Genomic DNA, 20,157 nt, shown 5'->3' on the forward strand with positions numbered 1-20,157 from the left:
TCTAACTGCTATTATTGCCTGATGCCAAAAATCCTTTATCTTAAAGTTCTAAATAAAATGCTCCCTTTCAATATAACATCCTGTCCTCTTGGCTTTTCTTTAAATGTCTACATTTTTATATGAAACCAAAATCTTCACTTGTAATCCAAGACACAGTCTTCCTATGTCTAATTAATTCAAATACTTTTTTCATTAGAGTTGACTAGCAGGTTATCTACATGGAGTTCCCCAGAGGGAAAAACAGTCAGACTGCAAAAGATTTTTTTTTTTTTTTTTTTTTTTTTTTGCTATTTGGTAACTGGCACAAAACAAATTTTATATTTAATTGTAATAATTCCTATGTAACGGTTATTAAGTTTTTTAACTACTTAGGAATACTGAGATTTTAAGAAAATATAAATTGATGTTATCACTTTCATGTAACTATCTGCATTACTTTTAAAGGACTTGTGCTGCTACATTACTTTTCAGACTCCTAGATCTAAAAAGGACACACAACAGTTTGGGAGGCCCAGGTGGGTGGATCACCTGAAGTCAGGAGTTACAGACCAGCCTGGCCAACGTGACGAAACCCCGTCTTTACTAAAAAATACAAAAATTAGCCAGGCATGGTGGTGGGCACCTGTAATCCCAGCTACTTAGGAGCCTGAGGCAGGGAGAATTGCTTGAACTCAGGAGGCAGAGATTGCAGTGAGCCAAGATTGCACCACTGTACTCCAGCCTGGGTGACAGAGTGAGTCTCTGTCTTAGAAAAATAAATAAATAAATAAATAAATAAATATAATTAAAAATAAAAAGGACAACAAGTTCTGCTAAATCTTAAAAACTGACAGCAATTAAAGCCCGATATACAGACCTGGAAGAAAATGACAATAAAAAATAATCATACTCTTAAGACACAAGGCCAGAAATTGAAACTAAAACCACTCCAGGTCCAGGGACTATTACAGAATAAGTGGCTTTTTAAGATTGTAAAAGGTAATTTTGAGAAATGAAATTACTTCAGAGTTTCTTTACAAATTAAACATTAATATTAAATGCCCATAATGCAAGGCTAGCATCTGGGCCCCTGTGCCGGATTGACAAGCATTTCTTGAAGAATTAATCTACTTTTTAATTTAAAAAACCTATAAAATTTATAAAAGATCTATGGAAATTATATTTTATGGTAAAGTAATTATAATTTAATAGATATATTTTTCAGAATTGAGAGACAGTTTTAACTTTTCTCATGTTGTTCTTATAAGGGGTTCTATTTTAGAAAATTAATTCTTCTCTTTCAAAAAATCATTTCTTTTTGCTTTTTAAAAAAATCACGGAGTTGTCATTCGGCTAAATAAATAACTTACTTTAAAATAATCTGTAATCCTATTTTGTAACATCAAGTGTGGTAAACTTTTGCTATTTGACAAACTTCACAAAATAAAATTCTAAATTCAGTCATTTGAACTCATTATGCTTTTTTTTTATACTAGGCCCCCTGAAGCTGAAAACAAACATATTTAGCTTATTTGATATAATTAAATAGTACAGGAAGCAATGTCAAATTTGTAATAGTGTTTAACTTTTGACTATATTTATATAAATGTGGATTATTTAATTGGAATATAGTTATATAAAGAGTATATGTTCCAGTATTGTATTAGATTCATGTGATTTTTATGTCTTAGTATGTTTTATCAATAGTACTTGTGATTATTATCTAACATTTTGTTTATTGCAGACATAATCAAATATTCTCCTCAATTCTGTCTTTAATCATGGCTATTCTAAAACTTCAGTCATCCACAATTGTTGTTTTACTTTGTAATTCATTATAAGGTGCCTTATAATAATCTATAGAACTTTGAGGAGTACTCTTAAATATATAATTGTGACAATTTTATAAATTGTGTCATTAGTATAAAGAGAAAAACTTCCATAACTGTCATGAGACCTGATGCGTCTCTGATAATTATTAATCAAATATCAAGTAGGACAGGACAAAATTGTATTTGTAACTGTAAACATCAGCCATACCACTGTGTGTGTGTGTGTGTGTGTGTGTGTGTGTATACATGTGTGTTTTAATTTTTGTGAGCTTTCCCTTTGAGCCATGGAGTTATCTCTGTGAAGATACTATTTGGCCTGACCTTTGGATAGAGAATTCTGAAAAAATAAGTTCCGATGTTTGTTTACTGATATTTGTCCCCAGCATGTTGAGAACTCGTTTCTCCCGAGATTTCCATGTTCATGAAAGGAAAATAAATCTTTGGGACCCCAAAATCACTAAGCTAAAGGGAAAAGTCAAACTGAAAACTCTTTGGGGCAAACCCACGTCCATTCTTTCCCCTTAGCTACTAAGGTTTGAAAAAATCTACGTACGTCCTTCAAAATTTGACAAGGAAAACTCTTGTGGACCAAGGGCAGATGGAGTCATTTCTCTGCTCCTGTAAGTCAAATGCATATCTGATTGCTACCTTTGCTCTATTGTTTCGCTAAGCCAGACTAAGGCCTACATGATTACTCCTGTAAATTGTGCATTCAGTTAAAGGCTAATCAGAAACTCAAAAGAATGCAACCATTTGTCTCATACCTACCTATGATCTGGAAGCTCTCTCCAAAATTCAAGTTGTCCTGCCTTTCTGAACTAAATCAATGTACATCTTACATATATTTATTAATGTCTCGTGTCTTCCTAATTGAATAAAACCAAGCTGTGCCCCACCACCTTGGGCACATATGTCAGGACTCCCCGAGGCTGTGTCGCTGGCATGTCCTTAATCTTGGAAAAATGAACTTCCTAAATCTATTGAGATTAGTCTCAGATACTCTTTGGTTTACAGGTTTGTTTTTTTGGTTTCATAACTTCAGTTATCTGAAATACTAAAGAAAATTGGCCAAATAGCACATTCTCTTGTTTATCTGTTACTGTTACTGCAAAAAGAAATATATAACTTATATATAATTTATTATTTATGTACATTTCCAAGCTGAGTAGCAGATTTATTAGTAAGACCCAGAGTATTTAAAAATTCAAATGTCAATTAACAATTTAATAGAAGAAAAAATTATTAGTAAGACCCAGAGTAATGAAAAATTCAAATATCAATTAGCAACTTAATAGAAGAAAAAATTATGCTACATTTGTTTCCTGAAATGCTACCCATTATTTATAAGAAATAAGCACATGCAACATAAAAAGTTTAATTGTTAGTATTTCTGTTGAGAAGAATAAGCCAAATAAATAAGAGTATGTACTATTATTTTATCTTCTTATAAATTCTAGAAAATAAAAACTAGTCTAAAGAAATATGAAAACATCAGTAGTTTTATAAAGAAATGGTAGAAAAAGGGAAGGAGAAAACCCAAAAAATATATATATATAAAAGAGCAAGAGGAATGCTGAGGGGAGCTAACTTGTTACCTTCTTGAAAATAGAGATTTTCTTTTTTAAGTTTACTATTGCACAGGTTAAATATGTGAATTTTATTATCTGTCAATTAAAGCTCATAAAATTTATTACAAGTAAACAACTGAAATTTTCAACACAAAGAGATGATAGGAAGGAACAAATAAATATGTTAAATATCAGACACACGTAAAAATTTATCTGCCTGACCTCTAGTTGTCTCAGTATTTTTAGGTAAATGCAGCAAAATCACACAGGTTCTTGTGACAGGAAGTGGATTCTGCAAACCACACTAGGCAAGTTTAGCTCTGTCCTAGAGTTGGTTAAGAGCGCATTGAGGCTAGCTGTGAGGAGCATAGGCCCGGATACTAGGATTCATTCATGCCAGATATAAGCCCTTAGACACATACATAGCCCCTCCATGTGTGGGTTCACTTTTACATCTGTAAATGAAGAAACCACCGACTCCTAAATAACGTAATTTATACACATAGGTAAACATAATTTAAAATGTGGTAGGTGTTAAATGTTTATTACAGAACTATTTCACGATAAGACAGCATTTTCCTAAATACAATCATTGTCATCAAAATCCCCCAGGACGCTCTCATCTGCTCTGGTTCCTGCCCTCTCCTCAGGCATCCCAACCCAGAGCTTGCTATATAGTAGGAGACATGCAAATAGGGCCCTCCCTCTGCTGATGAAAAGCAGCCCAGCCCTGACCCTGCAGCTCTGGGAGAGGAGCCCCAGACTTGGGATTCCCAGGTGTTTTCATTCAGTGATCAGCACTGAACACACAGGACTCACCATGGAGTTTATGCTGAGCTGGGTTTTCCTTGTTGCTATATTAAAAGGTGATTCATGGAGAACTAGAGATATTGAGTATGAGTGGACATAAATGACAGAAACAGTGGATATGTGTGGCAATTTCTGACCTTGGTGTCTCTGTGTTTGCAGGTGTCCAGTGTGTGGAGCAGCTGGTGGAGTCTGGGGGAGGCTTGGTCCAGCCTGGCGGGTCCCTGAGACTCTCCTGTGCAGCCTCTGAATTCACCTTCAGTAGCTATGACATGCACTGGGTTCGCCAGGCTCCAGGGAAGGGTCTGGAGTGGGTCTCAGCTATTAGCATTGGTGGTGGCACATACTACCCAGACTCTGTGAAGGGTCGATTCACCATCTCCAGAGACAATGCCAAGAACTCCTTGTATCTTCAAATGAACAGCCTGAGAGCTGAGGACACTGCTGTGTATTATTGTGCAAGAGACACAGTGAGGGGAAGTCAATGTGAGCCCAGACACAAACCTCCCTGCAGGGACACTGGAGGAAATCAGCTGCAGGGGGCGCTCAGGAACCACTGATCAGAGTCAACCCCAGAGACAGGTGCACTTGGAGGCTGATTTCCTGTCAGGATGTGGGACTTCATCTTTTTACTCTTTCTCTAGGGAACCTCTCTAAGTTCAGTATCCTGTGCTTACCAATGTCATCTCAACTGATTTTTAAAATGATAATTTTAGTGTGAGAACCTATTCTCATATGTATACAACGCAGATTGATGCTTACAGAGATGAAAAGTCCTCAACCGTGGTCACCAGGATCAGAGTCATGAGGAAACACAGGGGTGCCTCGTGAGTCGTCTTCAATTAGACTCAGGCCAGAAATCTCAGTGAGATTCCCTGACTAGAACAGTCTTTAGGAATTTTGATCACAGCCAATAGAGAGGCTGGGCCAGGGTCAGTGTCATGTAGAACTTCAGAGGTTTCATGTCTGATCCTTCTACTGACACTAAAGTATGAAATCAGAATCAGCACTGATCTGGGATGCCTTTTACTCTTAGCCCATTCTATTTCTTTTTGTTTGTTGTTGTTCTTGCTTTTTCTTGTACTGTTTCTGCTCCATGTAAAGTGGGGATGAGGTTCTCGCTGCTGAAGCTCCAGGCCTCAAGCCCATTCCCTGCAGCTCAGGTGGGGCTTAGACTGTGGCTCCTGCAGGCAGACTTTCTTCTGTCCCATTGCTCAGCACCCTGCAGTGTGTTGACTTACCTGGGAATGCAAGCAGCCAATAGTAGTGAAGGGGATGAGCTTGTGCGGTCAAAATGGGATGTGGATGTGAAATTTATCCTGTGCTGTGCAAAGTACCACAGAGTCACCTTCCTCACCAGTAGTGTTAGAAAGAAGGTGTGAAAGTTGTCAGAATCAAAATGAAGCCACTTGTGTTAACACCCTGACAAATGAAACTAGGAATGGCCAGGAAGAAGGGTTCGCATGTACATACTCCTGATAACAAGAGCTACCATAAATGGATTCTGCTTAACCACAACCTTGGATAGCAGCCACCACAACCTTTTAAAAATCACTTCTACAAGGACATCTTCCCAGCAACTGCCTGTTTAACCCTATACTGATGCCACCCTTGGTGTTGATTCCACATGCAAAGAATAATTCTTTCAAAACAACTTATGCAACCCACCTCATTTTTACTTCATAAACCTGTGGATCGACATCCTGGAGTCACTGCTGCATTTGTTCCTAATGTTAATTAGCCCCTTTACAATATTTGAGTCTGTTTTTCTCTGATGTCTCTTCTAATATAAAGAATTACCATGTTGACACCAATTAAGAAGCTATTTAGGAAGATGTAGTGGGAAGACATTTTTAACATCCTGTTGAATGTTTCTGCATAGCACATTGATCCCCTAAAATACTTTGCTATATCGGCATGTGATGAATCAGAGTATGATATTGTAGGTAACATGGGAAATACATGGGCTTGTGATGAATCAATTCATAGGGTGATAATGTCTGTGTCCTTGAGGAAGGAGACCATGGGTTGTAAGTTCTAGTGGGGGTACCTTTCGCAAAGGGAGTTCCTGAGTTTCTGAGCGTTATGCTACCTTTAACCCAAGGATGCAATTTACGATTTCTTTTTACTTAAATATTTCCAGAAGACATTTGGCAGTAATCTCAGGGCAGTATTCATGTAATACTGATGACTTAGAGAGTTATTTTTTTAATTGTTCCTGTAAGTTATGACATTGCTCACTTGATGCAGAAGTTCAAATTGTCAGTTAGGAAAACAGGTATACCACAAATTTTACGAACTGTAATGACGGTAGTTTTTGGCAAGAAACTGTTTCATGTCAACCTCAAAATAAACAGACAACAATAAAAAATATTCCAATCCACAGGGAGTCTGACCTCTGTCCCTCTCTCTTTTATAAGTACAAGTCTGTGCCACATCCAGAATATTCTTCAGGCTCCAGGGTATAAAATGCTTTTAAACTGTGTAAGCTAATGGCTCTCGCCTCAGGCAGGGCTGAGGTATCTGGGGAATGCAGAGTTGTGTTCACGAAGAAGATGGTATTATTGTATCTTCTCTTGTGCCTGGTGACAGCTCCCCAGGGTGAGTGTCTCAGATGTCAGACACGGGTCTACAGGGTGAGTGTAGATACATGTGACTGATGGGGACAGATTCCCCATATACTCACATGCCCTGGAGCAGCTGCAGGAGTCAACCCTGGATCTCAGGAGCCTGCACTGGCCCTCTGCCTCACCTGCACTGTTTCTGGTCACTCCTTCACAACCAGTCCTTTCTACTGGACCTGGATCAGCCAGCTCTCAGGAAGGGGCTGCAATGGATAAAATGCATTACCAGTGGTGGTGAGAATCCATTTGTCTAGTGGAAAATGTCAGCCTCTCTATTTTATAAGGCAGAATAATGTTGTATTGTGTACACATACCACATTATCTTTATCCACTTGTCCATTGACAGACATCTAGTTTCCATATCTTGGCTGTGACATAGTGAGTCAAAAATCAATATGTAAAGACGAGGATCTATGGATATGAACTGGAAGAGTGAAAATACTTCACGAAATTCTAATAAGTGGAGTTCAAAATTAACACAAAATTATTCATAACACAAATTTCATGACAAGTATTGTGGGAGTAGAGAGTTCTTAAGGAACTCCAAACTCCTGTTACATCTTCTGATTCCCATTGTTCCTGAGATGAGAAAATCAGCTCTAATTATGCATCACAAAGCAAATCTGTAAACCACGAGTGCTTCTGTTGAAGACCCTGGGAGATCAGACACCAGGCGGGTGCTGCAGACACTGTCTCAGAAGCACACGGCAGATCTCAGAAGTCCCTGATGGACAGTCATGTGGGACAACAGCTGTCGCTTTCTCAGAGTCACCAGTGAGCTGTGCTGGTGCCTGACGGGTCCAGGAAAAGACCAAGGCACCTTCTCAGTGTCATGGAGAGTGATGGTCCCAAACATGATCCAGGTGGTCTCTATGCTAATCAAATGCAGGTTCGCAGTGAGGAGCGTGTTCTATCTGGGCTTGTTCTTCAGAGAAAGGACCTCTGCCCACAAATGTTTGTAAATGGACTGGGGCAGGCATTTCCTCCAGCAGGATTAGGGCTTGGACCATCAGCATCTCACTGTTGTGTGGCTGATGTGTCACTTATCTTCCCTTTCTTATCATGAATCAGGCTTTGAGCTATGAAATGCTCTGTCTTATGAATATGCAAATATGCTGATATCCACTGAGGTAAATATGTTCTGTGCTCTGAGAACATCACCCAACAACTACATCCCTCCTCAAGAGAAACCCCTGAGAGCACAGCTTCTCACCATGGACTGGACCTGGAGGATCCTCCTCTTGGTGGCAGCAGCCACAGGTAAGGGGCTCCCACATCCCAGTAATGAGAAGGGGACTGAGTCCAGTCAAGGGGGCTTTCATCCACTCCTGCATCCTCCCCACAGGTGCCCAGGCCCAGGTGCAGCAGGTGCAGTCTGGGGCTGAGGTGAAGCAGCCTGGGTCCTCAGTGAAGGTCTCCTGCAAGGCTTCTGGATACACCTTTACTAGCTCTGCTATGCAGTGAGTGCGACAGGCCCCTGGACAAGGCCTTCAGTAGATAGGACGGATCTGCCGTTACAATGGTAACACGAAGTATGCACAGAACTTCCAGGGCAGAGTCACCATGACCACGGACACGTCCACGAGCACAGCCTGCATGGAGCTGAGCAGCCTGAGATCTGAGGACACGGCCGTGTATTACTGTGAGAAAGACACACAGTGTTAGAACCCATATCCTGAGAGTGTCAGAAACCCCAGGAAGGAGGCAGCTGTGCTGGCATGGAGGAGATGACAAAGATTATTACATTGAAGACTTTCTTAGAAAATGACATTAAGTCATTAAATAAAATAATATTTATTTTTAATTAACAATATTAACAATATTAATGTATATTTGAGAAATTTTAGTTATTTGACAGATTTTTCATAACACATGTACTCTGTAAGCAAATTTCAGGGATTGTAGAATGAATCAAATTAACAAATCTCATACAGAACTTCCTCTGAATCAATCTTTGTAAACATGAATTTCTGAATCAACGTAAATATTTTGGAACCCATACACAAATTCACATTAAAACTCTACTTTTATCTCTATTTTAAAAATGCCAGAATATCTAATTTTGTTCATGTAACATTTCGAATTCCCACCATCAATGCATGATATTTCTTGTTTTTCCACATTCATGTTACCATTTGTCATCATGAGAATTGTGAGTTTTAACCATGCTAATAGGTGAGTAATGGATCTAATTTTTATTTAAATGCATGTGTCCCTAATAAAAAATTGATATTTAATCTTTTAATATACTTTTTGTATAATTTTTATATAATTTTTGGTGAGATGCCGCTCCTGAATTGGTTCATTTGTAACTGCATTTTTTTCTTTTGATTCGTTGTAAGTTTACTTGCATATTGATTATAAAAGTCATCTAACAAATTAAAAGAATTCATTTAACAAATATGTGACTTGGAAATATTTTCTCCCAGTTTGTGTTTGCCTTTTTTTCCCTTATCAGTGGGTATTGCAGAAAAGTGTGTGTGTGTGTGTGTGCGTGCGTGTGTGCGCACAAATTTAGACAAAAATATAAAAAATTATTCATTCATAGATCTTGTCTTTGGCATTATATCTGAAGTCTCATTATGAAATACACTAATAGTGATTTTTTTTCCATGTTTCTAATCTCAGGCCACAATCAACCCATGAGTGTTAAACCTTCACCTACTTGATTGGAGGACTATCCTGAGATATTTGGAACACTTCTGTAAGGAGATGTGTTCTTCTTCCCATTATCTGTTTATTTAGTCATCTGTTAATATTTGTTTTGATTTATGGATGTCTAGTTCATACACTGAAGAAGATACATGCTACAGTGTGCATTTTATTGTACAAATCACCACAGCTTTATTAGGTGCTGGGAGCTGATTTAGTTTGCCTCTTGCATCCTTACAGCACACTTCATACTTTTGTTTTTGAACACTTCCCTGTTTCCTGGTATTACAATAGATTCTAAGCTTGTTTTCTATATTACCTTTTTCATACATAAAATTAGCCATTTCTATAAAGAGTGCTTGTTTCTGATTTTAAAGAATAATATTACAATAAAATATTGTGATATTGGGTATGTGTGTTGTTAGTGTGGTATAAGTACTTTTAGGACATCTCAACCAATTGGCCTAGTAAATGTGCATGCTTATATGAACCCATGTTTATGGACACATTGAAACTATTGATGTATCTAATCTTCTGTAACTTGATTACATTAAACATGAGAACACACTGGTGCCTCCACCCGACTATGCTACCGCAGGGACCTTTCCAGCCTTCCTTCATTGACTGTTCATAACCACCCACTGCAAAGTGAGGAACTCCATCCCACCATATGCCATTTGATTACTTAGCTGCACTGTTTCAGGACACATGCATAGCAGTATCAGAAATGTAAAGCTGTACTCTTGTAGGAAACATGTTTATGTACTACATAGAGTGCTTATGTGTGATTTCTTTGTAATGTAAACTTATCGAACCTCCTCATTTTCAAAGTTACTTAGGTAAGCAACTTCATTTTCTGCTTTCTTCAGTGAAAGTATTGCAATTACGCGGTATAGCTTCATTTGTTTGAAATTCTGTAAAAGCCAAAACTAGAGTCAAGTAAACAGACAGGATATTCCAAGAATTTAGAGAGTGGGTATAAAATAACTAAACAGGTCCTGTTTAAGAAGAATAAGAATATTCTAGTCATATGCAATGCTTGAGACGTGACACATTTGATTTGTCTAAGCTCTTAATTTTGTGATGGAAAATATAAATGTAAATATATACAATTGAAATATATTTAGCAGTTCATTAACCCCTGGATTAAATGCGTACTGTATAAAATTATCTACTAACATATTTGGGAGTGTGGGGATATTATGAGACGCAAGCAACAAAGAATGAAGTAATTTTCCTCACTTGCATGTGTGATGTTTCCATTCAACGAAGACCTTTAATTAAAAAACAGCAACAACAACAATTGTCTATGTGACCCAGGTTTTCTCTTCCTGACAAGCAAACAACCCAGATCATTCTTTTGTTTCCTTGGTTGAGAAAGGTTTTCCCCAAACTTCAGCTCAGTTCAGGCATACACTGTCGCTGAATGGGCATTTACCCTCAGATGGATACACACACCTGTCAGCATGCGGGCTCTTCTGTCACATAAACACACCTTTCCTCATGTGAATTCTTCCCTCAGACAAACACACATGTCCCCACATGGACTCTTTCCTCAGACCACCACATATGTCCTCACATTTACTCTTTCCTCAGAAAACAGACATTTTCTAATATGGACTCTTGTCTCAGACAAGCAAACATGTCTCCATGTGAACTCTTCAGTCAGATAAGTACACACATTTCCACATTGACTGTTTCCTGACACAAGCACATATATCCAATATTGAACTGTTTTGTGAGAAAGGTATCCTTTCCTCTGGAAGTGTATTTTTATGTTCTTGCTGGACATATATTTTGGTAATGTTTGCTACTATGAAGATACCTGAACACTGTCTATACTAGAGAATAAAAAAGCACAATTGGCAGATTAACCCTGTGCATTCAGACCCAGGAGTCCTTTGACCCTGCCCTCCCTGAAATGGAGACACAGAGGATGGATGAGCAATGCTGAGCAGTGCACCCATGACCACAAAAAGAAATACATTGAAATGTGTCCCCTCCCCTCCTCATGAAAGGCAGCTCATCCCCTGTTCCTACAGGCCCTGGTAAGGAGCCACCCCATATCTGTGCCCTTCCTCAGCATCCACACCATGGGATCTGCACTGATCTGGGCTTTCCTTCTTATCACCCTCGATATTAGTGTCCCTTGCGAATCAGTTCCAGTTGCGGCTGCTCCACATGGGCCTGTTCTTCCATTTCCTGTTTGCAGAAGTCCTGTGTGAACTTTATTGATGGAGTCAGAGGGGGGAAATTGTACAGCCCAACGGTTCACTGAGAATCTCCTACAAGCCTCTGACATCACCTTTACCAGCTGCAGCATGAGCTTGGTCCAGCAGGCTTCATGACAGGGATTGGTGTGAGTGACAACAGTGAGTGACCAAGTAGGAGTTCTCAGCGTTACTCTCCATGAGTACAAATAAATTAACATTCCCAAGCGACACTCTTTCAAGTGCAGTCTACTTTACAGTGACCAACCTGAAAGCCAAGGATGAGGCTTTGTACTACTGTGAGGGACACAGGAGAGGGAACATCTGTGTGAGCCCAGACACAAAAATCTCTGCAGGAAGACAGGAGGGAATTGCATTGTAGATGCTCCTCATAACCACAAAGGGGCAGTCAGGACCACCAGGAGGCTCTCAGGACACCTGGGGTTGCTCAGAACCATCACGGGTGCTGAGGACATCAGGGGACGCTCAGGACCACGAGGGGGCGCTCAGGACACCAGGGGGCGCTCAGGACACCAGGGGGCGCTCAGGACACCAGGGGGTCTCAGGACACCAGGGGGCGCTCAGGACAACGACGGGGCGCTCAGGACACCAGGGGGCGCTCAGAACCACCAGGGGCTGCTCAGTACAGGTGGGTTCTCTTAGGCGGCAGCTGCACATCAGGAGCCTGAGAGGCTGTGGTTTCCTTTTAAACCTTGGTTGTTCCTGACCTGGTCAAGGAAAAGTCTTTCCCGGGATCTCTCACCATTTCTTCTTTGTAAGTCCATGATTTCTTTTACCTACAAAACATTAACTTAGAGCAGGGATTTAATTCAACTTTGAATGCTGCAGATTTTCCAAGTAATACTAGCAATGATCCCTCAGGACAATTTTTAAAATAGTTTATTTACATTTTTTTTAATTTAAAATGATACTATCTTTAAAATAGTAAAATTTTTATAATCACACCTGTAATCTGAGCACTTTACGAGGCTGGTACAGGCAGATCACTTGCGCTTAGGAGTTTTAGAACAGCCTGGCAACATAGCTAGATCTTTTCTATACACGCAAACACAAAAAAAATAGCTAAGTGTGGTGCTACCTCTGGTACCAGTTACTTGAAAGACTGAGGCAGGAGTATCCCTTAAGCCTGGGAGGTTGATGCTGCAATGAGCTGTGATTGTGCCACTACATTACAGCCTGGTTGACAGAGACAGACCCTTTCTTTAAAAAAAATGCATATCCTCAATACAAAATGTTTCAATAAATAGAGCTTTGTGTTTTTGTGCTGTAATAATCAATTGTGTATATTTTCTAATTTTAACTCAGCATATGCATGATATTTTGTTTCTTTTTCTTTCGTCTGTTTTTTTTTTTTTGTTTGTTTTGTTTTGTTTTGTTTTTTATTAAACATCACTTTAAACGCTCTTGTTCTCCCCTTTGGTTCACTTTGGGTATACTGTTTTTCAGACTATTTCTCTATCTTCCTTTTTTCTTTGAATGTCTTTTTTCTTCCTCAGTCTCCATGCAGGATAAAGAATGTCCCTTTACTTTGTGTCCTCCAAGTCTGGTGAATCAGATCCCTTCTCTTCATAATCACTGAAGCCAACCAAGTTTAGGAGGATAATGATTCTCCTTAGAATATGCTCATCTACCTGCAGACTCTCTGCCCTCCTCACCCTTTTCCATGGTCCTGCAGACATCACCCTCATCCCATCCCCTCCCTTCCCTAAGTACCAGAGTGGGCTCTGCAGCTCCTGCTGGCCTCTGTGTGTGCAGCCCTGGGGCTCACTAGTGCACTGATGTTGAAATCTAAATCCCCATGTGCTTGGACTCTCCCAGGCCACCCTCTAGGTAACTGGCATTGTGAGTGAGTCCTGAAAAGCATGGGCTGTGTTCAGTTTCATATTGCTGTATCTTCTCTATTTTAAAGGAATACTGGCAAATAAAGACTAGAGTTTGCATCGAATATTCATGCCAAAAAAATTTTTTTTCAAAACTTTTCAAGTGAAACAATTTTTCCTGCCTACTTTGAAAACTACAAAAATGTAAATTCAACAAATAATGTAATACAATTTTAAAGGTGATGTACACCTTATTACTTATTCAATTTATTAAAAGCAGACTGATATTTAAAATAAATTCCATTGCACATTTAAGTGACATATTTGACAAGAATGGCATTTACATACATTTTTACCAAAACACGTATTTAAATATATTTGTCTTTTTAATATTGGTATAGGCAGATATACATGTAGAAAAGCATTATTTTGTACTACAACTGCAAACTGCAAACACAATTTAAATTCAATTAAATAATTAGAATAATATGAAACAAATAGGTGTGTTGTTTTGGTGTTTAGGTATACATTCACTTTTGCATGGGCACATGTACGTGTCCTTGCTGGGCTGTTGTGTATGTATGTGTGTTTGTATGACCATGAAGTTTTCAAATACATCATTAAATTACATAGTTATATTAATCTTGACCAGGCACAGAGGCTCAGGCCTGCAATCCCAGCACGTTGGGAGGCTTAGGCAGGCAGATGACTTGAGGTTAAGAGTTCAAGACCAGCCTTGCCAACAGAGCAAAACCCCATCTCTACTAAAGATAGAAAAATTAGCCAGGTGTTGTGGCAGGTGCCTTTAGTCCCAGTGTGACAGGGAAATGTGGGGTCAGAAATCCCATACAGAGTCTCCACTGGGTTACCACGTAATGGAGCCCATAAGAAGAAAGCCACTGTCCTCCAGAACGCAGAACGGTAGATCCACTGACAGCTTGCAAGTGTGCATGGAAAAACCACAGACACTCAAGGCCAGCCCGTGAAAGCAGCCAGGGCAGCCTGTGAAAGTGCCCTGAAAAGCCACAAGGGCATAACTGCCCAAGACCATGGGAACCCACCTATTGCATCAGGTAACCTGGATTTGAGACATGGAGTAAAAGAAGATTATTTGGAACTTTAAGATTTGACTGCCCTGCTCGATTTCAGACTTGCATGTGGCCTGTAGTTTGGACCAATTTCTCCCATTTGGAATGGCTGTATTTACACGATGCCTGAACCACCATTGTATCTAGGAAGTAACTGGCTTATTTTTTATTTTACAGGCTCATAGATCAAAGGGACTTGCCTCGTCTCAGAAGAGACCATGGGCTGTGGACTTTTGAGTTAGGGCTCAAATGAGTGAAGACTTCAGGGGGCTGTTGTAAAGTCATTAATGTTTTTGAAATGTAAGGACATTGGATTTGAGAGGGGCCAGTGGTGGAACTACATGGTTTGTCTGTGTTCCTGCTCCAATTTCATCTTGAATTGTGTCTTCCACAATTTCCGTGTGTCATGGGAGAAACCCAGTGGGAGGTGATTAAATCATGGAGGGAGTTCTTCCTTGTGCTGCTCTTGTGATAGCGGCTGTCTTTCACGAGATCTGATGGTTTTAAAAAACGGGAGTTTCCCTGCCCTCTCTTTGTCTGCTGCCATCTCCTTGTAAGATATGACTTGCTCCTCCTTGTCTTCCACCATGAGGCTGAGGCCTCCCAAGCCATGTGTAACTGTAAGTCCATTAAACTTTTTCCTCTATAAATTACTCTGTCTCATGTATGTCTTTATTAGCAGTGTGAAAACAGACTAATACAGCAAATATCAGTCCTTAAAATATTTTGTTGTTCTGCATGTAGCATAGCAGAGTCTAATACGGGAGGTAAAACAAATAATCCATAGACTTTCATATATTAAGTCATAGGGTAATCATGCCTGTGTCCCTGAGGGAGTGAATCAGAGGTCATACACACTAGTGACAACACCTTGGGCAAAGGGTGTTCAGGGGTTTCTGAAAGTTTTGGTAATTTTAACTTTAAAATTGAATTAACTATTTATTTCTTCATCAACCTCTCCAGAAGATTGTTGGCAGTAAAAACAGCCTAGTATTGGAGTAATACTCATTAGTTAGAGAGTCATTTTGTAATTATTCTCTTGAGATTTGCATGAGTCAATTGATATAGAATTTCATATGTCCCAAGATGAAATATCAGAATCAGAAAGCTTTCATCAACCTTAGTGGCTGTAGTTTTTGGCAAGGCAGTGCTTCAATTCAGCCAGAAAGAAAGACAACAATAAAACTTTCAAATACAGGGGAGTCTGAGCCCAGTCTCTCTCTCTTATTAAAAAAACCTGTCCCACATCAAGATTTTTCTTCAAGCTCTCAGATCGAGTCAACATTGGGAATGGAAAAGCTAATCACTTTCTCCTTAGAAAAGGCGAAGGTCTGAGAGGAATGCAGAGTTGTGTTCACGAGGAAGACGACATTGTTATGTCTTCTCCTTTGCCCAGTGACTGCTCTCAAGTTGAGTGTTTCAGATGTGAGACATGGCCTATAGGGATGGTTGTGACTGCATGTGACTGACAGGGACTAAGTCTCTATATCTCTAAGTGTCCTGTCCTGGGAGCAGCTACAGGAGTTAGTCCCAGACTGCTAGTGCCTTCACTGACCGTCTGCCTCACCTGTGTACTCTCTGGCCAGTTCAAGAAAGTTTTACCCCTGGAACATGTTTTGCCAAAACTACTCCAACTAGTATGTATGACCTATGGTCCACACCCTCAAGTACACAGCCATGATCATCCTATGACTTGGTGTCTAGAAGACCCCTGCATTTTTAATTTTACCTCTAATATTAGACTCCCCTTTATCACATGCAGACACCACAGAATATTTTAAGACATTGATGTCTTATGCTGAAAAATACAACAGTTCCTAAAAGTCTACTTCCCATCACAGCCAGTGTTTACTGCTGAATAAGGATCTGCCATCCCCTAGGGAGGAGCTAGAATGGACGGCGTGCCCTGTTAGTAGTGATGGGATTCGATCCATCTTGTGGAAAATGGCAGCATCTTCTTTTATAAGATTAAATAGTATTCTACTGTGTATACATACAACATTGTCTTTATCCATTTGTCTATCTACTGACACTCAGATTGTTTCCATATCTTGGTGGTTATTAATAGGGTTTCAATAAACATAGGATTCAGATATCTTAACAAGGTGGTGATTGCATCTGCTTTGGGTTTATTTCTAGAAGCAGAATTTCTGGTCATATAATATTTCTAGTTTTAATTCACCTTGAGCCTTTATAATGTTTTCTATAATTGTGAAAATATAGAATGATATAGCCACTAGGAAAAACAGTTTCAGTTTTGAGGTATGATCCATAAACAAATAATGTTTGATTATGGCTCTCAATGAGAGCTTCTAATAAATATAATAGAAGTCAATAAAGCTTCTCACCTGAGAGCAGGATGAATTTGTTCCCTTATTCCCTTAAAAGCAAAAGATTTGGAGCCTGCACAATGGAGGCTGTTGGCAAGGTTCAGAATGATCTCAAAAGATGAAACTCAGTTGGATAAAAATGGTGGGTTTTCATTCACAGACATGCCAGTTCTAAATATGAAACCATGAAGTCAAGTGAGGACTTAGAACGTGTTCACTTGAAGCATCAGCACGTTCTCAAAGGCACCTACTGCTGCCTCACAAGGGCGATGAACTTTTGAAACCAGTAAAGTGTGAGTTCACAGTAAGGGATAAAGTTATCACATTTAACATGAGGTTTGTTTAATATGCCAAGGGCTTGTACAGATTAATCATACACAAATATACACAGTGTGTTTTGCATACCTAGATGTCTAGAGGATGATTCTCTTAGGGAAACTTCTTCAGGTCACAGAAATCTGTGTAAGTTGTAGGTCCCACGAAAAAGTGTCTCTTTATGACTACTGGTCTATTTTTCAATTAGGGAAAGTTATCTCTGTTGGAGTAGGCTTCCAATTTTGTAGATTTTTTCATTGCTTCTTAAGTTTTAAGACGTGAACCAAAAAATTGGAGAGTTTTTGGAGTTTCATGGCTGGAGTTCACAAGATCTCAGGAAACCACTTCTCTGTTGCTTTAGTTTGAGAGACTAACTTCCTAGGAAAAGAAGCTTCTGTCTAACCATGATGAGCTCATTTCTTCTGCATACCATGAAGTTTGAGACCCCATTGACAAGAATCATGAAAATTTTACTCTCCAGTTTACTGAAAATCCTGACTCTTGAATTTAATATTGATTGGCATTGAAAAAAATGTTTCATTTTTCGATGTTTCCTAAGTTGCTGGCCCAACGTATCAGCGGACTGAGAATCCTCCATTAGCTGCCTGTCTGTAGCACTGAGTTGATTGACAATCTTCAGAATCATCCATGAAGAAAAGTCCTGAGGTTCATCGGATTCTTGTAGACACTCAGGTGAACCAAAGGAATTAACTGAATTGAGGGCTGTCAGCCATTTCCATGTCACTAGGAATAATTACCATGGCTTCCAACAGGATTACGGCTTGAACCCTCAGCTTCTACAACTGTGTCGTCCACGTGTCATGTATTCGCTGTTTCTCATACTGGGTCAGGAATTGGGCTATTAAATTGCATCCTTCCTGAATATGCAAATCACTGAGGTTAATACAGATAACTCTGTGCCCTGAGAGCATCACCCAACAACCACACCCCTCCTCGGGACCACACCCCACCAACAGCACAGCTCCTCACCGTGCACAGGACCTACAGGATCCTCTTCTTGGTGGCAGCAGCAAAAGTTAAGGGGGTCCCCAGTTTGAGGACTGAGAGAGAAACCAGGCCAGTCAGGTGAGACTTCACACAGTTCTCTCTCTCCACAGGTGCCCACTCCCAGGTGCAGCTGGTGCAGTTTGGGCCTGAGGCGAAGCAGCCTGTGGCCTCAGTGAAGGTTTTCTGCAAGGCTTCTGGTTACAGCTTTACCACCTATGGTATGAACTGGGTGAGACAGGACCCTGGAGAAGGGCTTGAGTGGATGGGATGGATGAACACCAACACTGGGAACCCAATATATGCCCAGGGCTGAACAGGACGGTTTGTCTTCTGCATGGACACCTCTGTCAGCACAGTGTACCTGCAGATCAGCAGCCTAAAGGGTGAGGACATGGCCGTGCATTACTGTATGAGAGACACAGTGTGGAAACCAATATCCTGAGAGAGTCAGAAGCCCTGAGGGAAGAGGTAGCTGTGCTGAGCTGAGGCAGTGGTGCAGCAGTTTCTTTATCTTCCATATGATGTCATTTTGCATCAACTTCCACTTTTATGTTAGCCATGAATGTGGGATAGAAGGGGGCATCTAAGAAATCCCTAACTTGCCCATTTTGATGGGTTTTCCAGAAGACGTGAGAAGTCACTTTGTTTGCAAAGCATCCCAAAGCCATGCCCTGCTCCACACACGTGAGTGTCCATTTCCTGGTCTTTGGTTAACTGTCAAGCGCTCTTCAGTGCACCTGGGCTAATGTCACATCAGGTAGAGGAGTGTGTTCTAAAGGAAAGCTAAAGTTGTAATAGCAATTCCTGCTCAATAACCTTCAGCTTCATTGTTTTTGTGTGACCCATCAACTAACTACATTAGATTGAAGTTCTCAATTGGAGTTTCTAACAAATATAAGGGAGGTACAGAAATTCCCTAATTAAAATAATACAATTGTGAACACAACCCCAGTATTCAACCATGTCTCCACCCTTCACACTCTTCACCACAAAGGAATTTTCATCTCTCCTGGAAGTTGAGTTCATTTGGAAATTAGTGATTTTTTTCATTTTAATATCTCAAGATTATCGTATCTGACTATTTTATCAGAAAGTGAGTAATGGGAACTTGAACTAAACAACTGAAAACAAATTCACAACTAATTAAGCAAGATGACAGAAGGTGATTGGCTCCAGGCTTTGATAATTCAGCAGTTCATGTACCCGGACTTTAAATTTACCCATCTTCCTGTTACCTTCATGGCACAGTCAACTCCCATTACCAAAGAAATGGTGACTGCATTCCCAAGGGTCATGCACAGTTACAAAAATAGAGTGGCTAAAGTGAGGAGGAGGATTGTTTACATTTCCGTTTGAAGAAGTAGAATCAACTACTTTTCTGAATGGCTCACAATGACTCCAGCTCACTCACAGAGCTCAGACAGAAACCGCCCTTCAGGGTGGGAGCTGGGCTGCAGAGGGCACTCCGTACCCATAAAGGTGAAAATGAGCTGTCAGATGGAACTTCCCTGTCACCTCAACATAGAATTTATTGTTTCATTTCATTAGCACTCTTTACATAATGGTTCATTTATTTTGGTCTGTTCATTACTTGTATTTTTCAAAGGAATCTCACTTGAATCTTTACTCTTTTGCATTTTGTCTCCAGGACAAGGTTGGGAAGTGTTACCTCCAGCATCATAACATGATCTAGTGACCTGACACATTTGTGGCAAAGAATCCCTACCAGTTCAGAAGCTCTTTGGTTTTCTTTCCATGAAACAGAATTATTTCTTCTGTTCTGTGTATGAGCATATCCTAGCAATCCTGTACACACCCACATAGATGCCTACAAGCCTATGAATTATTCTCTGTAAATAAAAATTTGCCTCAATTTCCCTCAATGTTCATAATTCTCCTGAAG

General features: G+C 39.9%; 2 gene segments (V, D, J or C); both read left to right on the plus strand.

Moving 5' to 3' along the window:
• Nucleotides 1-20,157, plus strand: part of LOC105464766 (immunoglobulin heavy variable 3-23-like) — a 350,273-nt gene that overhangs the window by 264,642 nt on the left and 65,474 nt on the right.
• LOC105489919 (immunoglobulin heavy variable 3-23-like) lies at nucleotides 4,115-4,902 on the plus strand. The segment is given in 2 exon segments: nucleotides 4,115-4,245; nucleotides 4,349-4,902. Coding segments are annotated over 2 exon segments (444 nt in total).

Source organism: Macaca nemestrina, chromosome 7, assembly GCF_043159975.1.
Source record: "Macaca nemestrina isolate mMacNem1 chromosome 7, mMacNem.hap1, whole genome shotgun sequence".
Taxonomy (NCBI): Eukaryota; Metazoa; Chordata; class Mammalia; order Primates; family Cercopithecidae; genus Macaca; species Macaca nemestrina.